Genomic DNA, 24,821 nt, shown 5'->3' with positions numbered 1-24,821 from the left:
ATGCTGTAAGGTACACAATAGTAATCTGGCTTTAAAACTTTACCAACTGTAAACGTTTTCTTAAAACCTTCTGTACTGTCGTCTTTGACAACTGAAGTTCAAGACTCGCTTTCTGAACAGACGTTTTAAGACTATGAAGGTAAGGTGCTCTGACACAGTCAACATCCTCTTCAGACACTTTCGGTTGTCCTATGCTTTTCCCTTGACACGCCCATCCAGTAATTTTGAATTGACTGTACCATTAGTGGATGTTTCTACCACATAGGGAATCTTAGTTAAACTTTAAATGAAACTCCCATTGAACTGAAATGACAGATTCGCTCTTAACAAACTGCAGAACACAAAATGCTTTACACCACTCAGGGGTTGCCATTCAGCTGCAACAAAGCTTGTAGTTGATACTATCAAAATTTATAGCTTGGACATTCTTTTATGGACAACCTTTATAATGCAATTCATTTTTCAAGAAGTTTAGAAAGTCAAGTAATGCCTTTTGCACATGTGTTTTTTTTTTTATTTTTTATTTTTTTTTTAGAAGAAGATGATGATGATGAATGGATTATGGTAATTTATGGGTACGTGTATTACATACTCAGCTTCAAACTCTGCATTACTCTGATTATCGTTCTGCAGCATCACAAGCAAAATTTTTTTGTGTTCACCAACAGCTACATTTTTTCATATTAATGTATGGCATTTTGTCCAATTGAACTAGGAGAATTCTAGTTTTATCCTTGTTGGTGAATCCTATCAAATAATTTATCTATTGTTTTAATAATTATATTACTTGTATCTTATTTAGTATTCAGCCTGTATTTTGTCTTTTAATTCTGGGCAATCACAGGCATTGCTACCTTCTCAGAAGTGTGAAAAGCACAATATTTATTATCAACTACAATATTTTGCTAAAAACCACACAGCTTTCCGCCTTGAAACCTAGTGTGGAAATTCTACGTGTAGATATATAATGACTAAACAAGATTGACAATAATACATGTATATAGTGTAAATGATTTTTCAGTTACACTCTTTAACGAGGCGGGTAGGAATCCTGCACATGTGCGGTGCACTTGCTCGTGTGCAGTTAACAGGTATTCTGCGTGCACACAAGGGTAAGTTGGCCACCCTCTTCTCTCCCCTCCCCACCGTACCGTCTCTTCGCTCCTTCCTCCGTAATGCATTTTGTTTCCTAGCTTGCTTTATTGAGTGAAGGAATAAGGTTAGTAGGAGTGCTTGAAAGAAATCATGGTTTGAAAGAGTACCTATTACCTACGATACGTTTTATTTAATTATCGCAGGTGGAGTTTACAATATGTTTAATGTCTGGAACAAAATTTCTACGTACAGACAAACGCAAACAGTTACATAAATTTTTATCACTGATGTTTGATCTTAACCAAGACTTACTAATTTTCATAACAGAAAAAAAAAATCTCTCACAAACGTATGTCGAGCCAAACATTGACATTATCTTCGCGGCTTCACGAGGAAACTCTTGCTGTGGAAAGTCGTGATAAAAGTCTATTACACGTCTTGCCAAAAGGAACTTGTCTCTCAGACGAGAATTACACTGTAGATCTATTAATTCCATTTGCAAATTGGGATGAATGTTATCTACAGAAATAGCAAATGGTCTCGAGCACCATTCAAAAGCTTGAGATAAATATGATATATCCCCAAATCGCTTGAGAAATTCCTCTTTTATTGCACTAAGTACGGAAACATAGACTTTGCAATTCTATTCTTGCACAGTAGACAGAGTAGGGAAATGCACTGCATTCCCTGATGAGAGCTGTCGTTCCCACAGCTCAAGCTTGTTAGTGAAAGCTTGCACCTTTCCAGCCATTTCACAAATTAGGTGATTTTCTCCTTGCAAACTTGTGTTCAATGCATTCATGTGTCTGGTAATGTCCACTAAAAATGCAAGGTCGGCAACCCACTCTGGATCTTCTAACTTGGGATCGTACCTTCCTTTGTCCTTTAAAAACTGATTTATTGGTATTCTCAGCTCAAAAAATCTTTTGAGTACATTACCGCAGCTAAACCAGCGGCCTTCGCTGTGGTGTGGTATGTCACTTTACTCTTCCCCAATTTCAGCTAAATATGTGTGAAACTGTCTATGTGTAAGCCCGTGGGATCTCAAATAATTAACTGCCCGAATAACCATTTGCATGACGTCCCCCAGTTTTGCTGCTTTTGCACAGAGTACTTCTTGGTGCAAAATGCAGTGGATGCTGTACAATGGTTCTTCTCTATGCTGTAGCTTTTTTTCTTAGTAGTCCAACAAATCCCATTTGTTCCCCTTTCATTGTAGGTGCTCCGTCTGTTGTCACTGACACCAAACGTTCCCAGTTGAAGCCAGCTGAATCGACAGGCTTTTAGGATGTCCGCACTGGTGGTCGTGCTTTTTAAAGATATCATATCTAAAAAATCCTCTGTTATGTGCAGAGCAGTGTCCACGCCACGGACATAAATCACTAATTGCGCGGTGGACTCATCAAGTGCGATGGAAAAAGCAATAAACTCCTGCACTGCACTCCTTAATTGACGGTAAAAGTCACCTGCCATGGCATTTATACGACGACTTACAGTCCACTGAGAAAGGGTGATAGCTCAAAACTGATTTGCATTCAGTGGACAAAGTAAATCAGCAGCGTCATTGATGCACTCCTTTATAAACTCACCTTAAGCAAATGGTTATCCAGCTCTCGCTACGTTAAGCGCAATCTTATAACTTGCACGTACTGCTGGTCTATCATTGTTGTCGTCCTGAAAAATTGAAAACAGTGCTCCATAAAATGTTAAATCAGTTAGATGAGAGACAAGACGAAAGAAAGTCGCAGATCTCTCGTGACAACAGCAAATTACATCACATTCATCTCGTATCATCAGATCGCTCTTCTTAAGCTCAGTCAATTTCCTCATCCGCTCAGAATGTGACAATAAATTGTACTCGTCCTTGTGAAATTTATTATAATGGCGTTCAATACTAAACTTCCGCTGACCAGTGAGAATACTGCCAGACAATTAAACATTTCGAATTTTCACATTTTTGCACAAAGAAAAAAAAAAAATGATTCTCTCATTCCTTTTTAAAAGATAGCAAATCTCCACTTCTCCGTTTCCTTGATTCACTGAGCATTTTCCGGTTCTTGAAATACTACGTGGTGGTCGCTTCGCATCAACGTCTGCAGCTTAGCCTGGTACTACACTACCGCAACCTGCCGGCTGTCGCCACTGCCCCGGTCGACGATTGCACGCGAGCAGCACACGTGCAGCGCTGTGCACTCGTGAGCTGCATGCAGCATTTGCCCACCACTGTTATAAAGTGATATGATTTACTCAAGGAGACAAAACAACAGTGCTCTTAACCCTATGTTACCTCCACCAAAACTGAATTTATTGTGCAGTTTCTTTCCCTGTCACTCTAATAAAGCCTGCCAGCACCCATGCAGAGTAGTAGGAAGCCCTTTACTTGGTCTTTATTAGACGCTATTTTTTCAGAACTTAATGGAGCAGATATTTTGTGTCCTTTCGCTTCAAGTGCTTGACACGAGGGGATAAAGTGCAGTGTAGTTTCATCCCCCGCACCACTTAGTCTACACTTAAGGGCTTCTTTTTCTATGTAGATGTTTCCTGAAGTTCCCATCGCCAATCATTAGTCCTGCCATCAGTTTAATTTGCCTCCTGTTCAAGACCAGGATTGCAGAACATCTCTTAAAATGTGGTTTCGGCATCATTAGCTTGCAGTGTTTTCATTTCTGGAATTTAATGCATGCTGCTCTCCTGACCTAGCTACATAGTTTTTGATTTTACTATCACCTTAGTGATGGTTAAAACAGGTTTTCGTCCAACAAAAGGAGTTGTCGTGGCTTCCTATCAGCTTGTTCATTACCACTAATTCCTGAGTGACCCACAGCAGGTTTATCTTGTTACTTTCCCCTAGCCTCACAAGGGATTCGTGGCATTCTGCAATGATCTAAGATCTGGTTGCTCCGGCTGATAGAGATTTCAGAGTTTCTTGGCTGTCTGAATGAATGTAGATGCCATGATCCTTGTGGCACACGGATAGATAATCCCCTGTGTGCACTTTGATTGCAAATATCTTCGCCCGGAATACCACGGCCAACTTTCCTCAAGTGATTGCACTCTCTACTCTAGACTGTGCTCTGTGTAACCTGGATCTAGTGCCTTCATCTGGTTTTGATCCATCAATAAACAAGGCCATGTCCTCTGAACGGTATTGTGTTTCAGTCTTCTACTGCTCCCTACTTTCAGATGTTCACTAAAATGTTTATTGAAGCAGTTGGAAACTATCATATAGTCAGTTGGCATTTCCTCAGCCATTCCTGTATTTACCACATTCTTTATATTAGTGTGGGATTATGGATATCCTAAAAGATTGCAGTATGTGATCTGTATATCTGTGCCACTGCCTCTGTTGTAATCCAGAGATGTAAAGGGGACATGTCCAGCATGATCTCCATCCCAGTAGTGGGTGTGCTGTTAAATCTGTGTGTTATGGCCAGGCTGGCAAGTCTCTGCAGCTTCCCAGGCTTCTTAGAAGCCACTTTTTGTTCTGCTTTGTTCCAATTTACTGTAGTCCCATAAATGATCATAGGTCTTATTACAGATTTGTGTGCCCAGTACTTGCTCCTGGAGCCCCCAGTTTTTACCAAAGGCACAGTGCGCATGAGAGCACTTTTTGCCTTGGAACTTACATTGTTTATGCAAAGAGTCCATGTTGGTTTCATATCAAGCGTTTCTGGGTACTTCACTAACCATTGTTCTTGTAGAATTTTGTTGAAGAGCTTAAGATTCCAGTACATGTCTTGGATATGCATCATTGTGAACAGTATTACAGCATTTTTCTTGGGACTTCAGGTAATGTGCCCTACAAGGAAGTTAAGCATTTAGTCTCTCTAAATGTGTCCACAGGGTTTTAGTCTCTAGGCTTTAGTTTTCAAAACAAAATTGAAGTCAACAGCCACCACATTTTGATGTTTTACTAGTTTCAATTGGAGATTATTACAGCAATTAAAGTGATTCCTTACTGACCAAGAAATTATGGAGTCAAATCCCAACACTTACGTTTTTTAAATTATTTTTGGATAGTTAAAAGTGTGTGATAAAATTGAAGATTTACTTTACTTTTTACAAAAAGTACAGGATAGTATAATAATATGCACAATAATAACACAGTATGCAGTTATAGATAATCATAACACATATTGTTTCATGGTGTCATTCATGCTGCTTCATACCATTAACAAATTACATACACACAGCTTTTCGTGAATATGATCCAAGTTTCTATTTGTGCTATGTTCGTACTTCAAAGTGTCTTTTATTCAGTAAGCATGGCACAGAAGATTGTTTTGTGTGTTTTGAATATTTTTATGACATTTCTCACCCAACAGATTGTCAAAACAGAGTTCAGGAAAAGACAGCCTGAATGATAATGTGAAACTATATGCATTATGATTATTTTTTATATGTAAATTAATCCTAGTGACCTAAACTCTTTTGCAAAAGTTACTTTCGAGTGGCCCCAGTCAGTGTGTTAAAAACTGCATCGATCTCAGAGTGTCATCAGGTCAACTTCCCCTTGTCAAAATCCAGTAATATTATCATAAGAAACCATCAGTATTCATTCTGCTACTGCTATGTAGACTGAATAATTAGCTTTTGATAATCTTCTCCCTTCTGATAACCTGTGTTGGAATTAATATACTATTATTGTTGCTGTTATTTTCATTTTTATTATTATTATTATTATTTATAGAAGTCAGAGCTATCCCATTTAGGTGGGCAACTGCAAATGTTGCTGTCAGCTATATCGTACTTGCTGCCACAAGTGGCTTTTGTTGATATACCTGTCACATGTGCTGTGAAAAATTGACTGCATTTCATCAGAATAGAGGGATGTTTTCCATATAGTATGTGTTTCTTATGGCAAGGAAGAGAAAGGAAAAACCTGTTACAACTTGAAATTGAACCAAACTTCTGCACCTTTATGTAGGAAGTACAGGTTGGCCATTCAGCTACAATGATGACCAGCAAAAATTTCTGTGTTACAGTTCTATGTAGTGCATCTATAACCGATAACAGTATATTTTAATTGCAGAAAAACTTTTTTTTAATAGGTCTAGAATACAAAAGGTTATATTTTTGTTTAATATTTCAACTCATAATTCCTCTTTCACACATTAACAATGTAATCTGGGTAAAATTACGTATTTCATTTGTGTCACTATTGCACCAGACTTTGACTCTGGCTGTGATTTTCTGTTGTCACTCTTTGTCCAACAAGTGTACATCTGTCTGTCCCTGTATCATTGAATATTGAAATTATATTTCTTTGTTACAGCTACTCAATGCCCTTCAGAAGTTTGGAAATAATTTGGATGACTACCTGCATCTCATCTTGCCACCTGTTGTTCGGCTGTTTGATGCACCAGACTGTCCCACTCCAGTACGACGTTGTGCTCTTGAAACTGTGGATCACCTTGCTGACACACTTGATTTCTCTGACTTTGCCTCAAGAATTATACATCCATTAGTCCGTACATTGGATTCGTCACCAGAGCTTCGGGCAACAGCAATGGAGACACTCTGTTCCCTTGTCACACAACTTGGTCGCAAATACCAAATCTTTATTCCTCTTGTGCAGAAAGTTATTGCAAAGCATAAGATCTACAGCCAAAGATATGAGCTCCTCACTTGTAAAATTGTTACAGTAAGTACAGTTCTTTCAATTCTTATGGCAAAGTTCTGTTCTGAGATAAGTAATTGGCAAATATGTAGTGTTTGAATGTTACAACTATTCTGCATATTGATTTAACTTATTTAGATATATTTTACTAGTTGCACTTCTATATTTGATCATTTTTAGTGTTGCTTTTGAAAAGGATGTATAAAAAGTCAATGCTTGCCTGCATATTGAGATGCTCAGTTCACTGTAGATTTGCCTGTTAATCTTAACAAAATTTGTCCTTTTCTGATCCCTTCATTTGTAGCTATGTGATTAATAAAATTAAAATTGAAGGTTGGTTAGAGAGATCTGGAGAAGTTTGAAGAAGATGAGTCCACATATTCTGAAATCTGATTTTAGTATTATGTGCAATTTCTTTCTTTATGAATGATATGAAAGTAACAGAAAATTTAATTTCAACAAGACAGGACTTGTAGAACACATCCCATAATAAACCACTTTCAAGTATTTATTCAATTTGACAGACCTTTATGATTACCATAATAAATGACTCTCAAGTATTAATTCTTTATGATAGCATTTATGATTCCATGGGAGTTGTGACTTATATTTCTAGGTTTTGATGTATTTAAAATATAGTCTGTAACATTTCATTCTTATATACACAATCTGATCAAAAGTACTTGGCCAGCCCTGTTAAATGTGGAATTCACCACTACATGTCATGAGAGGCAGATACAACAGTATAAAAGGAGGTGGGGAGTATTGTGTTGTCAGTGGAGACACAGTAACAGCAGAATGGGTTGCTCAGGAGAGTTCAGGTGACTTCGAATGGGGAGTCAGTTTGATGTCACCTGACAAGTGAAACTCCCCAGTGCACCTCTCTCAGATTTTGTGTTAAAATGGCCCAGTGGATAGCGCATTAAAAACTGAAGACAGGTCAAACAGGATCAAGGTGTACTGAACTGTGAGAAAACAAGCAAAATACAAACAGTGAACGGTCCAAACTCAAGATGTGCAACAATCATGCTGCCGTGGCTGCGTGGTCATGGTGTTGGACTGCAAACCCAGACATTCATGTTCAAACCCACCTCATGTCCTATTGAACTTTCCATCTGTTCACTGAAGAGTCTGTTCTCCTTCTGTAGTCTTGGCAGTTGTGATACTATGCATGAGTTATAAAATATGAGTCATGTGGTAAGAATATATTACCATCACAAGTAAATGTGATGACAAGTGGGAGGAGGCGAGATGCTGCACAGACATCTGACAAAAATCAAAACTACAAATAAATGGGTGTGAAAAATTAAAACAAAGAAATCGAAGAGTCACAACTGCCAGAACAGAATGTAAGAGTCCTAACATGTGGTACTTAGGTAGAACAAATAGGGCGTATGTACTACAACTGGAGCTCCCATCCTTATATCTTGCAATTGCAAATGGTTGTTACACCACAACCAATGCACAAATTAGAATACAACAAACAGAGATGTCAATAACCAGATGGACAGTTCATAATTTTGTGTGTGTGTGTGTGTGTGTGTGTGTGTGTGTGTGTCCGCGTGCGCGCGCATGCGTGTGCACAAAAGCGCACACGCGAGTGCGCACTCACACACACACACACACACACACACACACACACACACACACACACACACACACACACTGTGATCAAAAGTATGCAGACACTTGGCTGAAAATGACTTAAGAGTTTGTGGCACCCTCCATCGGTAATTCTGGAATTCAGTATGGTGTTGACCCACCCTTAGCATTAATGACAGCTTCCACTCTCACAGGCATATGTTCAACCAGGTGCTGGAAGGTTTCTTGGGGAATGGCAGCCCATTCTTCAGAGAGTACTGCACTGAGGAGAGGTATCAGTGTCGGTAGGTGAGGCCTGGCATGAAGTCGGCGTTCCAAAACATCCCAAAGGTGTTCTGTAGGTTTCAGGTCAGGAATCTGTGCAGGGCAGTTCATTACAGGGATGTTATTGTTGTGCATTATGAATAGGTGTTCGATCGTGTTGAAAGAGAGCAATTGCCATCACTGAATTGATCTTCAACAGTGGGAAGCAAGAAGGTGCTTAAAACATCAATGTAGGCCTGTGCTGTGTTATTGTCACACAAAACAACAAGGGTGCAAGTCCTTCCATGAAAAACATGGCCACACCATAACACCACCACCTCTGAATTTTACTGTTGACACTACACACGCTGGCAGATGACGTTCACGGGGCATTTGCCATACCCACACCCTGCCATCGGATCGCCACATTGTGTAGTGTGATTTGTCACTCCACATAACATTTTTCCAATGTTCAATCATCCAATGTTTACGCTCCTTACACCAACCAAGGCATCGTTTGGCATTTACTGGTGTGATGTGTGGCTTATGAGCAGCCACTCAGCCATGAAATCCAAGTTTTCTGACCTCCCCCCTAACTGTCATAGTACTTGTAGTGGATCCTGATGCAGTTTGGAATTCCTGTGTGATGGCCTGGATAGATGTCTGCCTATTACACCATAAGACCCTCTTCAACTATCAGCAGTCTCTGTCAGTCAACAGGCGAGGTTGGCCAGCACGCTTTGGTGCTTTACATGTCCCTTCACATTTCCACTTCACTATCACATTGGAAACAGTGGACCTAGGGATGTTTAGGGAGTGTGGAAATCTTGCTTTCAGATGTATGACACTAGTGACACTCAATCACCTGACCATGTTCGAAGTCTCTGAGGCAAAGGGGTGACACACCCCGTATTAATGTCCACGAATAGGTGTCCAGATACTTTTGATCAGATGTTGTTCCTATTTATTTAAAACTTTTTATATTTAAATGTCTATGAAATCCTCCACATTAAGATCTCCATGGCTTTACATACCATTTTGTGCAGAAATATTAAAGAATTCCAAGAATAACTGTACAAATCATTAAACAACACACTTCAGAACCTGTAAATGTTTTTACACAACTTTCATGTTTTACACTTTACATATATCTGCAGCACTTAGATACTGAGAAGTTCACCACTGAATTTTTAATTTATATTTCATGTTTTGCATGTTGTCTTGTAACTCAGTTGATTTGTTCTCTACAAAACATGAATGCTCTCTGCATGAATATTCATAGAAATACTTTCCTTAAAATACAATTAAAACCTTAAGATTAGCTTTGATTTCTAGTATGCAAACATGAAGCTGAAAGTGTACAGTAATACTACAGTAAAGACAACCCTTTGACCATAATTCACCATCATGCTTAATAGAATAAATGGAGAATATGTAAGATGCACTAGACGTACGTATGAGAGGAGTTGAAATCCCTATCCAGTCATCCAGGTATAAGTTTGTGGGGTTTCTCTAAATCATTTCAGACATATTTCAGTATAAGGAAATACATGTTTATAAACACCAACATCTGCTGTGTAGCCTTTATTAAAATGTGCTGCTAGTTTCAACCTTTGTGGACCATCTTTTGGCATTGCACAAAAAGTCATTTGAGCAACTGGATTTCTGATAATTCCTTAATGTTAACTTAAATAGGCAAACATCAGTATGTATATAGTATTTCTCTGTCACTCTTTTGATAACTAGACATATTACTGTTAGTATTGTTTCTAAGAAAAGTTCGTGATCTTTACCTAGCCCATCCTTCTGTAATCCAAGCTTATGTTGTCTCTCTTATGGTGTTGTTGATACAACTTTATCTCTGATCCTTCTCTGCCTGACTAAAATATTCAGGATGACACAGTGGAATGAACAGGAACAGGTGACAACCATTAAACTTGACCTTTTCTTCATACAGTGATTTTCTGTGCTTATCTCATCTCTTCTTATAAGCTTTACTTCTGCTGGATTACCTCCTCGTGCCAGCAGATGAACTTAGTTATATTTGATAGCCTCATAATATTCATGGTTTACAATTACAGTATACTGCTGATTATTTGGGGTAAGAGAGGGAGAAGAAGCATGAACAATCAAAAAACATGATAATTGAGATATTTCCAAGCATGTATTTGATACGGTGTATGCTGGACAAGTAGTAGTGGCAGCATCGGTGGCCAATGTCTGCACGCGCTCAGGAACGGCTCGTTGCAATCGTCTTCTGCTGTTGGTCCGGCGTATCATCTGCCACTGGCCTGTAATGTTGCTGGTCCCTATGTGTGCAATACGTATCTCTTTTCTTTTTTTAGATATACAAATAATCTGCAAGCTGGATAATTTGCACACGAATGATTGGAAGTACACTTTTTTTATTTGTCTATTTATTTACTTACTTTTGTGGGGAGAGTGTTAGTTCCATCCACCATACACATCCTCTAAGAATTTTCTCTCACTTTTATGCAGAAAGTGACTTTATCACAGGTGCCTCAATTAGAACATAGCTAATGAAAATTTTAATAAAAAGATGTAGCTCTATAAATACAAATAAAGTAAGGGGCAAAAAAGTATGAACTTACAGGGGCAGTATGGGATGGAGTAGGAGTGGGCAGGGGACTAGGAAGGAGCCAGAAGGAGGTAGTGGACAAAGGCTAGCTAATAGGTAACCTGGGGGGTTTGTGGTAATGAAGGGTGTAAGTGTTGTAGCAATGGATGCCTTCCTTTACATGTCTGTCTTCCAGAGAAATTGTGTTTTAGAAGAAGGAACCTACAAGATATGAGAGCAGTGAAACAACTATAGGAGTTGAAACTTCCTGCCAGATTAAAACTGTATGCCAACCAAGACTCAAACTCGGAACCTTTGCCCTTCGTGGGCAAGTGCTCTACCAACTGAGCTACCCAAGCATGACTCACGGCCAAATTTCGAGTCTCGATCCAGTGCACAGTTTTAATCTGCCAGGAAGTTTCATATCAGAGCACACTGTGCTGCAGCGTGAAAATTATTCGGGAAACATCCCACAGGCTGTGGCAAAGCCATGTCTCCACAATATCCTTTCTTCCAGGAGTGCTAGTTCTGCAAGTTTCGCAGGAGAGCTTCTGTGAAATTTGGAAGGTAGGAGACGAGGTATCGGTGGAAGTAAAATTGTGAGGATGGATTGTGAGTCATGCTTGGGAAGCTCAGTTGGTAGAACACTTGCTCGCAAAGGTCCCGAGTTTAAGTCTCGGTCCGGCACACAGTTTTAATCTGCCAGGAAGTTTCATATAAGCACACAATCCACTGCAGAGTGAAAATCTCATTCTTGGAACTATTGAAGTTGTTCACATTGTTCTGAGGAATACACTGTGCAGCTGTGTTGTGGAGGGTGTAACATTTTAGCATAGCTATTCATAGAGGCAGACAGAAGGGTTATGATTTTCCAACTGCAGTTAGCAACATGACAAATTTTTATTCCATGCAGAGAAATGGCCATACATTTTTATGTTAATATTTGGTGTTTAGTACATTATTGTGAAGTGTGCTGGTCGATGTCAGGCAGTAATATTGGTACTTCTATATTCTACCCAATGTCTTAATGCTTATAATAAAGGAAACGACTGTTTTATGTGGGTAATTATTCCTGTGTTACATAATTGAAAATACTGAACTGTTATTCACCATGTGAACTTCATAATAACTGAATGTCTAGTTTATGCTCAGAAAAAATGTTTAGCAGAGGTAGTGCTAACTGTTCAGGATATCTCCACAGATACATTACTGCCCATGAAAATTTTAAACTCTCTGAAGAAATCACCCAAAATCGTTTAAATTTAGTGTAGCTAGCTCTTATAGTAGCAAAAAATAAGTGATTTTTAATATCTGTACATGGTGGCTGTCCTACGAGTCGTCATGCACATTTATCTGGCATTTGAGCAGATATTTGCAGTTTCATTTTTGCATTGTGTAGATGGAGTCAGCTTCAACAATTACTGCTGGTTATGTTTTTCATGCGACGACCAGTGTCGATGTAAAGCAGTGGTTTGTTTCCCATTACAAGCAAATGAGTTTTAAAATGGAATTTTACATGCCCATTTGATAGAGTTCTACCAGATTAGTCTTGTGTGATACTTGTTTTATCGCTGTGTTAACAGGAATAGTAAAACTTGAAGAAAAGCAATACTCTGGCAGTGACAGCACTGTCCTGGCCTGTGCCTGTGCTGATGCTACTGCCAAGCATGCAGCACTGCTTAGCTGCTGCTGGATTGCTGTTTATTCTCCATGTTTTACTGTTCCTGTTAATACATATCAATCAAACAAATATTGTATGGGGCTAATGTGGGAGCACTCTATTGAAAGGGCAAGTAAAATTCTGATTAAAAAATATTTTTGTTTTTAATGGGAAACAAAGTAACATTTTCTGTTATATTGGGCATTGCATGAAAGACGTGACAAGCAGTAATTGTTTGGGCTTGAATCTTGAAATTGGTTGAACCAGTTGTCCTGGACAGGTTTCCCAAAAGTGACACTGCACATTAACAATTTATTTAAACTAAGCATACCAAAGAACACTGTGCTATCTTTTGCACAGTCAGCATTGTGCTGGCATGTGAGTCAAAGTGGTGACATGCCAATGGGCAACTCTTTTACGCATGTTAAGGTCAACATTTGGCCCCATATGACATGGTAAACAAAACTTAGTTATTTTATCTTCACTTGAACAGCTTTTCAGTACCACCTGTTCAAAATCACGGCATTCTTTTTTGGAACATAAAACACACACACACACACACGCACGCACACAAGCTAAGGGCTCCTCTACTTTGTGGCTTCACTCAGTCTCTGATAGTGTACCAGAGCCAAGAATTGTTCAATTGGCAACATATCAAGGAAGTGGAATTTGAATTATAGAGAAAACATTGTGAATATTTCTTTAAATATTTGAATGAGCATCCTTTCTTTGAAATGCAGCTTGATGGTGGAATGCTATCAATTTGAACTCACCAGTTGCCAAGCAATACTGATGAATGCTTAGAATACTTGGGAAATGTTCTCTATGAGATAATATTCACATCTCTAGCGTTTCACACTTTCTTAGGAAACACTGTAGTTGAAATTGAAGTAAGACAATCGTAAAAGACAATTTCTAGCTAATTAACATGCTACTGTGTGTGCTCATAACTCCATTATAGCCAGTTATCCTGTGAAAAGAGTGCTTCCACAGCCCGCAGCACAGCATCCTCCAACAAACTATGAATGAAGCAAGATAACTTTTATAGCATTGATTCAATAGTGTACTAAAACCAGAAATAGTAGTTACGTGATCCATCACTGCCATGCAGATAGAATGAGTGTCATATCATACCCACGTCTTCATCTACTGCCAAATTTAAAACTCACCATTTTCCCTTCATCCCATTTGTTGTGTGTGTTATCATTGTAGCAGCATTGCTGGATTTCTTTGATACAGAAGACCATCTTCATTAATTCCTGTGCTTATCTCCATTCAAACTCGACAGTTTTGTCATTTGGCTCATTTTATAGTTTGACATAGTACAGTGAACTTTTGTGCAGGGTCACAGTGTTCAGTCCTATATATATAGAGTAAAACACTATAATTGTTCTTTACTTAATTTTTGCATTTCCCTAAATCTTGTTGAATGTGAAGGGAGAAAAATGCCTTGAATTACAGAAATAGTAAATGCGTGTTAATGTCTTAGCATTGTGAGAAGATGTGTAAGACTGACAAAAAGAGACAGGCTGTTGATAAAGGTGCGCCTCCATGGCGGAGTGGTCAGTATAGATGGCTGCCGTGTGGAGGACTAGGGTTCAATTCATGGAGCTGCCAAGGATTTTATTTTTATTTGTTTACTTTATGGGATTACTGATATGGGGTACACTAAGCCTTATGATGACAATTGAGGAACCACTTGACTGAGAAGTAGTGGTTCCATAGTCTAGAAAGTCTGCAATACAGTCTCCTCTGCAGAAAGTACAGGCTCTGTCCTTAATTGACCACTTGACTGCGAGTGGCGGGTCAGTGGTAGATCTAGGCTTCCTGTATAGGGAGGATGTGCACCAGGAAGGACTCAGGGTGTTGTACCGATCCCCATAATCGCCAAGTTTGAGTTGCTCTCTCTCACTGAAACTGAAACAGAGTCAGTGGGACTCACTTCACCTGTTTTGGAGAAACTGTTTTGTCTGGTGTCAAGAGGAGGCAAACACTAAAGGATAGGGATCTTATTAATCATTGGTGGTTCAAATGTATGGCAAATGATGGTACCCCATAGGGAAATGGCAGCAAGGGACAGGAAACGGCACCAGGTGCACTTAATGTATATGCCTGGGAGCCTCATTCAACATGTTGAAGAGGCTATTCCAGCAGCCATTGAGGGAACAGGGTGCAACCAAATGCAGATAGTGGCACGCGTTGGAACAAGTGATGCATGTCATCTGAGCTCCGAGGTCATATTTGGGTCATTTCAGTGACTGGCAGAGAAGGTTGAGAAAACCATGATCCCCAGAAATGATTATGTCCGTGTGGTTCTGAGTTGAGTGGAAGGACTGAACCAGAGACTTTGAAGGTTCTGTGACAAGCTAGGCTGCAACTTTCTGCACTTGGCCTATAGGGTTGAGAACTGAAGGACCCCCTAAATAGATTAGGTGTGCACTGCACATAAGAGGCTGTTACCCAGGTAGCTGACTGTGTGTGGGGTGCACACAAGGGATTTTGAGATTAGGCAACTCTCCATCCAATCCAGATAATAACTGTAGAAAACCTAGAAGTATCAGTGTAAGAGAGAAAGAAATGTCTCCCACAGATGAGAATATTAAAATTGTAATAGTAAACTGCCAAAGCATTTGCAACAAAGTGCCAGAGCTTGAAGTGCTCATGGAAAGCAGTTAAGCCCACATAATACTTGGTACAGAAAGCTGTTTGAAACCTGAAACTGATAGCTGTGAGATTTTTGGAGAATAGTTAAATGTATATCAAAAGGATAGGCAAATAGAAAATGGAGGTGGTGCATTCGTCGCAGTAAACAAAAAACTCAAATTGATTGAAGTAGAAATTGAAGCTCCGTGTGAGGTTGTTTGGGCAAGACTCAGTATCAAGGGCGGGCACAAAAGGATAATTGGATCCTACTATCACTCATCAGACTCGTCTCCTAATGTAACAGAAAACATTAGAGAAAATCTCACTTCACTCGTATGTAAGTTCCTCAATCATACTGTAATCATCGGTGGAGACCTTATTCATTCAACAATTAATTGAGAAAATTATAATTTTGTTAGTGGTGGACACTAACACTACCTAGAACAGATTGCTAGGAAACTGACTTATGATGGAAATATATTGTACCTACTGGCAACAAATACACCTGACCTCTTTGAGGACGTCTACATCAAAACTGGTATCAGTGACCATGACGCGGTTGTGGCAGCAGCGATTAATGCAGTACAAAGGACAACTAAAACAAGCAGAAAAATACATGTATTCAGTAGAGTAGGTAAAAAATTAGTAGTGCCATATTTCAGTCAGGAACTTGAAACTTTCAGCACAGGGCAGGAGCATGTAGAGGAATTATGACTAAAATTTAAAATAATAGTTGGCCATGCATTGGATAGATATGTACCCAGTAGAACAGTTCGTAATGGGAGGGAACCTCCATGGTATACAGTCACTGTAAAGAAATGTCTAAAGAAATAGAGATTGCTACATAATAGGTGTAAAACAAAGTGTAGGGATGCATATAGGGAGATGCTGAATGAAACGCATTTGGCTGTCAAGAGAGCATGTGTGCTTCCATCAATGATCACCACAATAGAATATTGTCAAATGATATTTTACAGAACCCAAAGAATTTCTGATCATATGTGAAGGATGTCAGTGAAATCAAAGTTAGTGAGCAGTTCCTAGCAAATGAGACAGGAAGTGAAATTGAGGATAGCGAAGCAAAAGCTGAAATGCTTAACTCTGTTTCAAATGTTCCTTTACAAAAGAAAACCTGGGAGAACTGCCCCAATTTAATCCTAATACCACTGAAAAGATGAAAGAAATAAGTATTAGTGTAAGTAGTGTTGAGAAGCAGTGGAAATCGTTAAAATTGAACAAAGCTCCAGAACCTGATGTTGCCCCTGTCAGATTGTATTCTGAATTTTCAGCTCTTCTAACTATAATCTATTGTAGATCCCTTGAACACAAAACCATGCCCAGTTCTTGGAAAAACACTGGTCACATCCTGCTACAAGAAGGCTAGTAGAAGTAATCCACAAAACTACTATCCAATATCCTTGACATTGATTTGGCGTAGAATTTTAGAACATATTCTGAGCTCAAACATAATGAGGTATCTTGAATAGAATGGCCTCCTCAATGCCAGCCAGCATGGATTTTGAAAACATCAGTCATGTGAAACCCAACTCTCACTTTTCTCACACGACATACTGAAAGCTTTGGATCAAGGCAATCAGGTAGATGCAGTATTTCTCAATTTCAAAAAAGCATTTGTACCACACCTGTGCTTATTGTCAAAATTACAATTATATGAGGCATCAAGTGCAGCTTGTGACTGGATTGTGGACTTTTTTGGTAGGGAGGTCGCAGCATGCTATCTTGGATGGAGTCATCATCAGATGTAGAAGTAACTTCGGGTGTACCCCATGGAAGTGTGGTGGTACCCTTCCTGTTCAAGTTGTATATTAATGATCTTGCAGACAGTATTAATAGTAACATCATGCTTTTTGCAGATGATGTGGTTATCTACGAGGGGCGTTCAGAAAGTAAGCTCCGATCGGTCGCGAAATGGAAACGACTATGAAAATCCGATAAAGCTTTGCACAGATGTGTTGGGTAGTGTCTCTAGTATAACCCCAGTTAGCATCACGTCGCTCTTCTCATTTCTGAGCTCGCAGTGAGTGCGTAAAGATGTCTAGAAAATAGTGTCTGCCGCCAAGTACGAGGGCCTGGTGAGAAATTTCGCCTGAAGCTATGCAGCTAACATTACGTAACTGTCGTGCTGTTTCGTCTTCACGACAATTCTCAGCCGCATTCTGCAGGGGCAATGAAGATGCTTCTGCATCGTTTTCAAATGGGAATGTTAGATTACCCACAATACAGTCCGCAATTGCCTCCCCCTGAGTTTCATCTCTGGTCACATGAACCGCTGTCTTTGAAGACAACATTTTGACACAGACAATGAGGTGTAGGCCAGCGTGGAGAATTGGCGGAAAGCACTGGCGGCTGCCTTCTATGATGAGGCTATTGAAAAGTTGGTACAACGCTATGACAAAAGTCTAAGTCAGAACGGGGACTACGTAGAGAAGTAGCTGAAAGGTGTAGCTAATTGTTACAAGTAAAACATTTCTGATGTTCACTGTGGTTTCAATTTGGCAATCAATCGGAGCTTACTTTCTGAACAGGCCTCGTATAATGAAATACTCTCTGAAGGAAGCAGCATAAATATTCAGTCGGATGTTGATAAGATTTCAAAGTTGTGCAAGGTTTGGCATCTTGCTTTAAATGTCCATAAATTAAAATAGTGCACTCAAAAAAGGGGAAAAAAATGTAGTGTACTATAGCTATAATATCAATGAGTCACTGTTGGAATTGCCCAATTCATACAAATAACTGAGTGTAACACTTTGTAGGGATATGAAATGGAGTGATCACATAGGTTCAGTCACGGGTAAAGCAGGTGGTAGACTTGTTTATTCATAGAATACTAGGAAAATACAACCAGTCTACAAAGGAGTTTGCTTACAAATCGCTCATCTGACTGGCCGTAGAATATTGTTCAGGTGTGTGGGATACATACCAAATGGTACTAACAGGGGATATTGGAACGTATACAGAGAAGGGCAGCACAAATGGTCAGAGGTTTGTTTAATCGATAGGGGAGTTGTCACAGAGATACTGAAGCAACTGAAGTGGAAAACTCTTGAATATATACATAATCTGTCTGGAGAAAGTCTGTCCACAAAGTTTCAAGTACAAACTTTAAATGATGACCCTAGGAATGTACTACCACCCCCCGTGTATCACTCACATAGGTATCTTAAGTATAAAATTAGAATAATTACTGTAAGCACAGAAGCATTCAAAAAAAGATTCTTGCTGCACTCCATATGTGAATGGAACTGGATGGTACGATGAGACATACCCTCTGCCATGCACCTCACAATGGTTTGCAGAGTGCACATGTAGATGTAGAAAGAGGGAACAGGAAGGATGGGAGGCATGAAAAAGAAACACAGTAGACTCACTAAGGGCGTAATATTATATGATGGGAGAAAGTGTGGGGGGCTGGGGAAAGAGATAACTACAATATTTGGATAGTCGAGGAGTGATGTAGAAAATGACGGGAAGGAAAACTAATGGAATGGAAGGAGTAGTATGGGGACTAGCAGAGGCTTAGACCTGGGAGATGGCAAAAACAAAGGATATGTTGGAGGGAAAGTCTCCATTTACATAGTTCAGAGGAGCTTGTGCCTGTTGGGAAGGGGGAGATGAAGATCCAGATATGGCAAGAGTACTGCAGCACATTCTGAAGTCTGTGGTGTTCAACAACTGAAAGTTTGAGTTTGCGGTTAGTCACACTTTGGCTGTGGTCATTTGTGTGATTAGACAGCTGATTAGCTGTCATCTCTTCATAGAATTCTGCTCGGTAATTTCAGCATAGCCGATATGTAACTTGGTTGCTTTCACACATGGGGCTGGTGGGTAGCTGACCCCTAACATATTGTATGCATTGTATTCCAGTGGCCGTGCACTTTGGACAGGTGCCTGTGCCCCATAGGGCATCATTGGAAGAGCAGGTTCTATAGAATAATAATGGTTTCCAACAAGGTTGCAGTAGATGTCAGCTGGGTATATTGAGCTGATGTTACAGGTGGGTCATCCACAAGGGACAGACCCATATGGTTTAAGAATGGGTGGTTGTCATAGAACTTGGACACTGCGTAGATAGGGTGGACAATAGAATACTATGATGGGAGATAAGTGAAGCCTTGCCGGACAATGTGTCCTGGTGGTAAAGGAGTAATTGTGAATGATGCAGCAATAGGCTTGTTGATGGCACAGGGGGAGAGGTTATGGGAAATTCGTCTCTGGACTAACTGGATGGGATACTGTCTGTCTGGAAAGCTTCTGGAAGAATAATTGTCATATTTGCCAACTTTATGCTTTGCAATGCAGATGCTGAGGCTGTAGGGTAGAGACTTTTTAATGTGGAACAGATTGTGGATGAAAAACCAGGTGCTGTCCTTCCCACTGATCCACATCAAGAAGATTCTGTCAGTGTGTGTAAACCAGGTAACACAATTTTTTTTTTTTAATTGGTGTTGAAGGAGAAATAATTATGGGTCAGAATGTAGATGACCAAAAGGACTAGGAATGTGGTGGTGGTTCGATATTTGGAAGGTACTTAAAATGATAGTGTTCCATGGGAGTAGGATCATGAGCATAGGGTAACTTAATAGTTAGTATCATTCAAGAGCTGTTACATATTTCTTGTGTCACTCAAAAATCAGCTCAGTTGAGTGGTTGTCTTGCCTCATTATTGTTCATTGTTTCCATCATGGTATTTCTGTTATTATAATATTTGTGGTTTGTCTAGTATTCTCAGTTGTCAGTGTGTGTCTGTCCTGCTAAATATGCATTTTGTCCTGGAGAAAGTAATGTCTGTTCTTGGTTGTAATACAAAGTACATTATAAAGTGGATGAAATGGTAGTACTTTTTAAGATAAAGTGTATACTTTGCTGCTCGCATAGCTGTGCGTGTTAAAGTGCCCACTTTCGGGGTGGTGAGGTATGCTGCCCATGGATTTGAATGCGCCTGGTGAATTAACGACAAGGGTCGGTGTGCCAGTCAGTGTGGAAGTGATTTTTCTGGCAGTTTCCCACATCCCACTAGGTGAATACTGGGCTGGTATCCATGTCCCATCCCAGATGCATCGACAAAAACATTTAGAAAACTGTCTCACACTTGCATGCCGAATTTACTTTGGATGTAGACAGATGGGATACACTGATTCTGTCATGGAGGGGAGTATAGGAGACTGATGACTTTAGGTGTTTGGTCTCCTTAAACAGATAATCATCATCAACAGCAGAAAGTATACTTTTTTTTACTGTTTATTATGTGTTCCTTTCTGAGAAGAGATTATACAAAGGAAAAAGATAAATTTCATCTAAAAAGGAAAGTTTGTGATATATTACATGCTTCCTTTTATTTCTTTTAATCATAACTGCAGAACGTGATAACAACCATTACTAGTCTCTGCTATACACTCACCACCTGAATCTATTTACCATATGTGACATATGGATTCTGGAGATATGTAGTTGGAACTGGTAATGTTCGTAATAATATTCTGCTGTTATGACAAAAAAAGAAAGAAGTAGAATTGCTTATGCAATGGCTTGGTATTGAAATGACACTTTAATCAATGACCTGTCTTCACCCTTCAAAGTATGTAAAACCTGGTGCTCTAGTTACGATATTTTTATGAGATTAGTTTAGAGGATTGCGCTTTGCTAAACATAATTATTTAACTAACAATAAGAAGTTGTGGGTTTGCTGATCAATGTGATATTATCTGCACCTTGTTATTACGACCTTCATACAGTTTAACATTAAAATGTTTTCTGTATTTTATTTCCTAAGCATTACATACTTTAAAAGAAGTAAATTTAGTTGACAAATGTGTAGAGTATTTACTTCAGATTTTAATACAGTTGTTTGAAAATATATTCCTGTATCCTCTATGTTTTGCTTCCTGTAATTCATTTATAATGCTCATAAGCTCGTGTTGTATTTTCCTTAGTGATTTAAAAATTAAATTCTAGTGCAAAGCCCGGAATGCTCGCTGATGTAAAGAACAGGTTCTTTCTTCTTCTTCTTCTTCTTCCCTTTTTTTTTTTTTTAAAAAAAATAAGAATAATTAAATAAAATCCCTAGTGTTGATGTGGAACTTAATTGTAGGCTATACTAATCTTTAGATTCCACATTTTAACTTTTGTGGCAACCTGAACAGAATACCATGCTTTCTAAGATATTTAATGTGTGTGGATAGTCTGTAAACAAAATATAAATGTACCATTAATCGCTCCAGAAAAAATGTGACGATATGCGCAATAACCTTTCAGCACTGACACACAGCATGAATTCACTTATTCTCAGGTTATATTAAATGACATTACTCATATCATAACAAAATTGTGCACATATGTGGTTTTTATTTTTCTCATGTATTCCAAACAGAGTTTATCAAAGTAGTCTAAATTTCATTTATCTTGACTTTCAGTTAGCTAAACCTTTGTGTTTGGACATGTGGGATGATTGTGACCTGGTAAGGAAGCTTTGATATATTAATTTTTTTTCTTTTGACTTGGGCTCAGATTTCAGCGAGAGTATATTTTAAGAATATTGTTATGAATTGTTTGTTATTTGGATTCTTTTTCAGGAAGAGTAAAATATTTATTTTAGGTAGAAGAGCTTTCTTCTACTTTAATGACAAATTGAAGTGAGTTGTACTTGCCATTCTCACTCAGATATGTAAATCGGAAGTTGGTTGTCAACCTAGATTCTAAGCAGTGTTTCCAGGATGACATTTCAGACATGGGAAAATGAGTTTGCGTAACCAATTTATGGCTATTAAAACTGATACATGTTAAAAGTCTGCTGTTATCAAAGTCATATAAACTGCACAGGTACTGCATCACCGCCAGCACCTGCTGCTGCTTGTGCTACATTTGGATGAATATATCTTGAATGTTTGTTTTTGGAATGCCCACCCATCTAAATTCAACCTCTTGGTAAAATACCTCATTCATTCGAACTCAGCAACTTTGAGGATACTGTTATTGGTTTACTGAGAACCAATGTGTCTTCAGTTGACATCAGATCTTGTGAAGGGACAGACTAAGAATAAAATAGACCATGGTTTTCATGTGATAGTTGTTCAGTGTTCCATTCTATATTGGAAAACTCCTAGTAGCTCTTCCTACTTTCTGAACTTCACAGAGGTTCTCATATGGTTGCTACTCCAACAACATATGTAGGAGAACTTCATACAGCTTAGAAAGTAGAAGAGATGTATTAGCAGCTGAAAACTGTGAGATGTGCTTGAATAGTTTAATTAGTAAGAGCATTGACCATGAAAACCAGAGATCTGACATAGAGTTCTAATGTGAAACACATTTTGAAACTGTCAGGCAATTTCATAATACGATATCATACATAGAAGAGACCAGTATCCAGATATGCCTGTTCCACACAAAGACAGATGAATAGTTATTCTTTTCAAGATTTTGAACTGATGGACTGTAGGGCAACACATTAGCTTAGAATGCGCTGTTGTTCTTAAAAGTATATGATGATATGCACCAGTGTGTTAATGAGGTTGTCAACACTCTTTGTACTGCAAATCTAGTCGTCCACAGCCCACCATTAAAATTTCCCAAACATTATGATTTAAATTCAGTGGAAACATGAACTCTGTAGAAGAATATTACGCTGTCTCTTTGTTCTGCATTCTCTGTGTTGTCACATTTACACACAGTGTAATGATTTCTGTATTCTTGAAGAACAACAAAGTGGTGTCGTCTCAACTCTTTAGTTGGCGTACTCTGAGTAAGTTTTCCCACAGAACGTAACTGTTCTTTGATCACTTTCAAATAGCTTTGGCTTCCAAACAAGCAAGATTTGAGAGCCATCCCATAGTGTACTTGAAGCACAGTGAGAATCTTTGGGAAGATCTACTCATTACTTCAACTGAAGAACTGACACCACACCAAAAAGATGTGCCTCCTCTGCATTGACAGTGTCCTGATCACTGTAGTGGTGGCACAGGGACTGAGGACGACGGGTCATATCTGTACCACACACTTCTCTCTCCACCTCACTTGTGGAGCTCACAAAGGTACCATGGATGCTAGATCGACAGCAAGAGGGAGGGGCTATATAAAATAATGCCCATGGAAGAAAGTTGTCATAACCACCTGAAGACAGCAACAAGTTAGCTTTCTGAAATATCACACCATTTGAGTGACATGACTCAACTGAATACCTGAAAAGAGTTCAAAAAAGTTTAAAGTATATTGCAGTGACCACGAGCAGAGAATGTAGCATGATAAACTGGTTGACCATTTCTCACCATGCAGTAATCACTTGTTACTTTTCCTTTTTAAATTTGCACCCTCAATAACTAAGCATTACAGATCTTGTAGAGTGGCAGGCATAGATAGTACAAACAATTTACTGTTTATATACTTTCACGGATAAAAACTGTGTGGTACTAGAAAGTCTCTGATGATGAACATGATTTCCTTCACCACTTACAACCCTCTGTGGTGTTCAGGTAAAACTGGATGTCATTTTGAACAATGAAGTCATCCAGCATGAACTTATTCACATCATCTTGAGCTGAGGGGGACCCACTATTTTCTTGTGTGTAAAGACGATATTATCCATCTTAGTTTCCTCCATGCAAAGAAGAGACCATAAACTTTATGTACAGAAATATTACTGGAAACATTAACCTTTGGTAAGTCTGCTTCATGTTTAATGGCTACTAATAGGATTTCACACACCCAAATTCTAACATTATGGCACTACATTTTATCAGACAAGTGAAATGTCTCATTTGAGGGAAAAAAGTTAAGAAAAACGTGCCTGTTAGATGTCATTTAGAACAGTACCAATAGTGTCTTCAAAAGCTGTAGCTTCTGTGGCAGTTTTGTGCTGCTTATGTTTCAGGACATGCCACTCTGTTGATTAAGGAGTGCCAAGCTTATTGTGTGCCTTTGTTGCAGCTTTCCTAATGCTTATTGATGATCTATGCTTTTCCATTTACATATACAACTATCTTTTACAGATTTTCAGTGCCACTCATAAATTTGTCTACAGTGCAGGAAATGGCCATTTGTTCTTGATTCATGTGGCCAAAGTTAATATATTGAATTGGTTTGGTATAATTGCCTTTATCATATAGAAAAGCAGCAGTGCAACTATGTAGACTATACAGAACATTGAACCTTACATTATCCAATTATGTAGTAGTATTTCCATCTGACATTTGCTGACATTTGGCAAATGTCAAGTCAGTTAAGTGTTTCTCTTATGGTGTGACAGTTTTAATATCCATCATCTATATTGTTTGCTGTGTTGCTTAACATGATGAAGTGAGCATTGACTGGTCTCAGAGTTTGTGAGGATGGCATACCTTTTACTTATTGTGCACGGTCTTCTTCGA

General features: G+C 38.9%; 1 protein-coding gene across 2 annotated transcripts in view; it reads left to right on the top strand.

Moving 5' to 3' along the window:
• Positions 1–24,821, top strand: part of LOC124594853 (serine/threonine-protein kinase mTOR) — a 264,014-nt gene that overhangs the window by 109,336 nt on the left and 129,857 nt on the right. Inside the window, exons 19-20 of one of the 2 annotated variants that reach the window (XM_047133311.1) lie at positions 6,371–6,739; positions 21,873–21,917. In XM_047133311.1, coding sequence (XP_046989267.1) covers positions 6,371–6,739; positions 21,873–21,917 — 414 coding nt within the window. The remainder of the gene's footprint in view (positions 1–6,370; positions 6,740–21,872; positions 21,918–24,821) is intronic. The other variant, XM_047133312.1, reaches the window with a different exon arrangement.

This window comes from Schistocerca americana, chromosome 2, assembly GCF_021461395.2.
Source record: "Schistocerca americana isolate TAMUIC-IGC-003095 chromosome 2, iqSchAmer2.1, whole genome shotgun sequence".
Classification (NCBI taxonomy): domain Eukaryota; kingdom Metazoa; phylum Arthropoda; class Insecta; order Orthoptera; family Acrididae; genus Schistocerca; species Schistocerca americana.
This window is presented reverse-complemented; position numbering and strand designations above follow the sequence as displayed.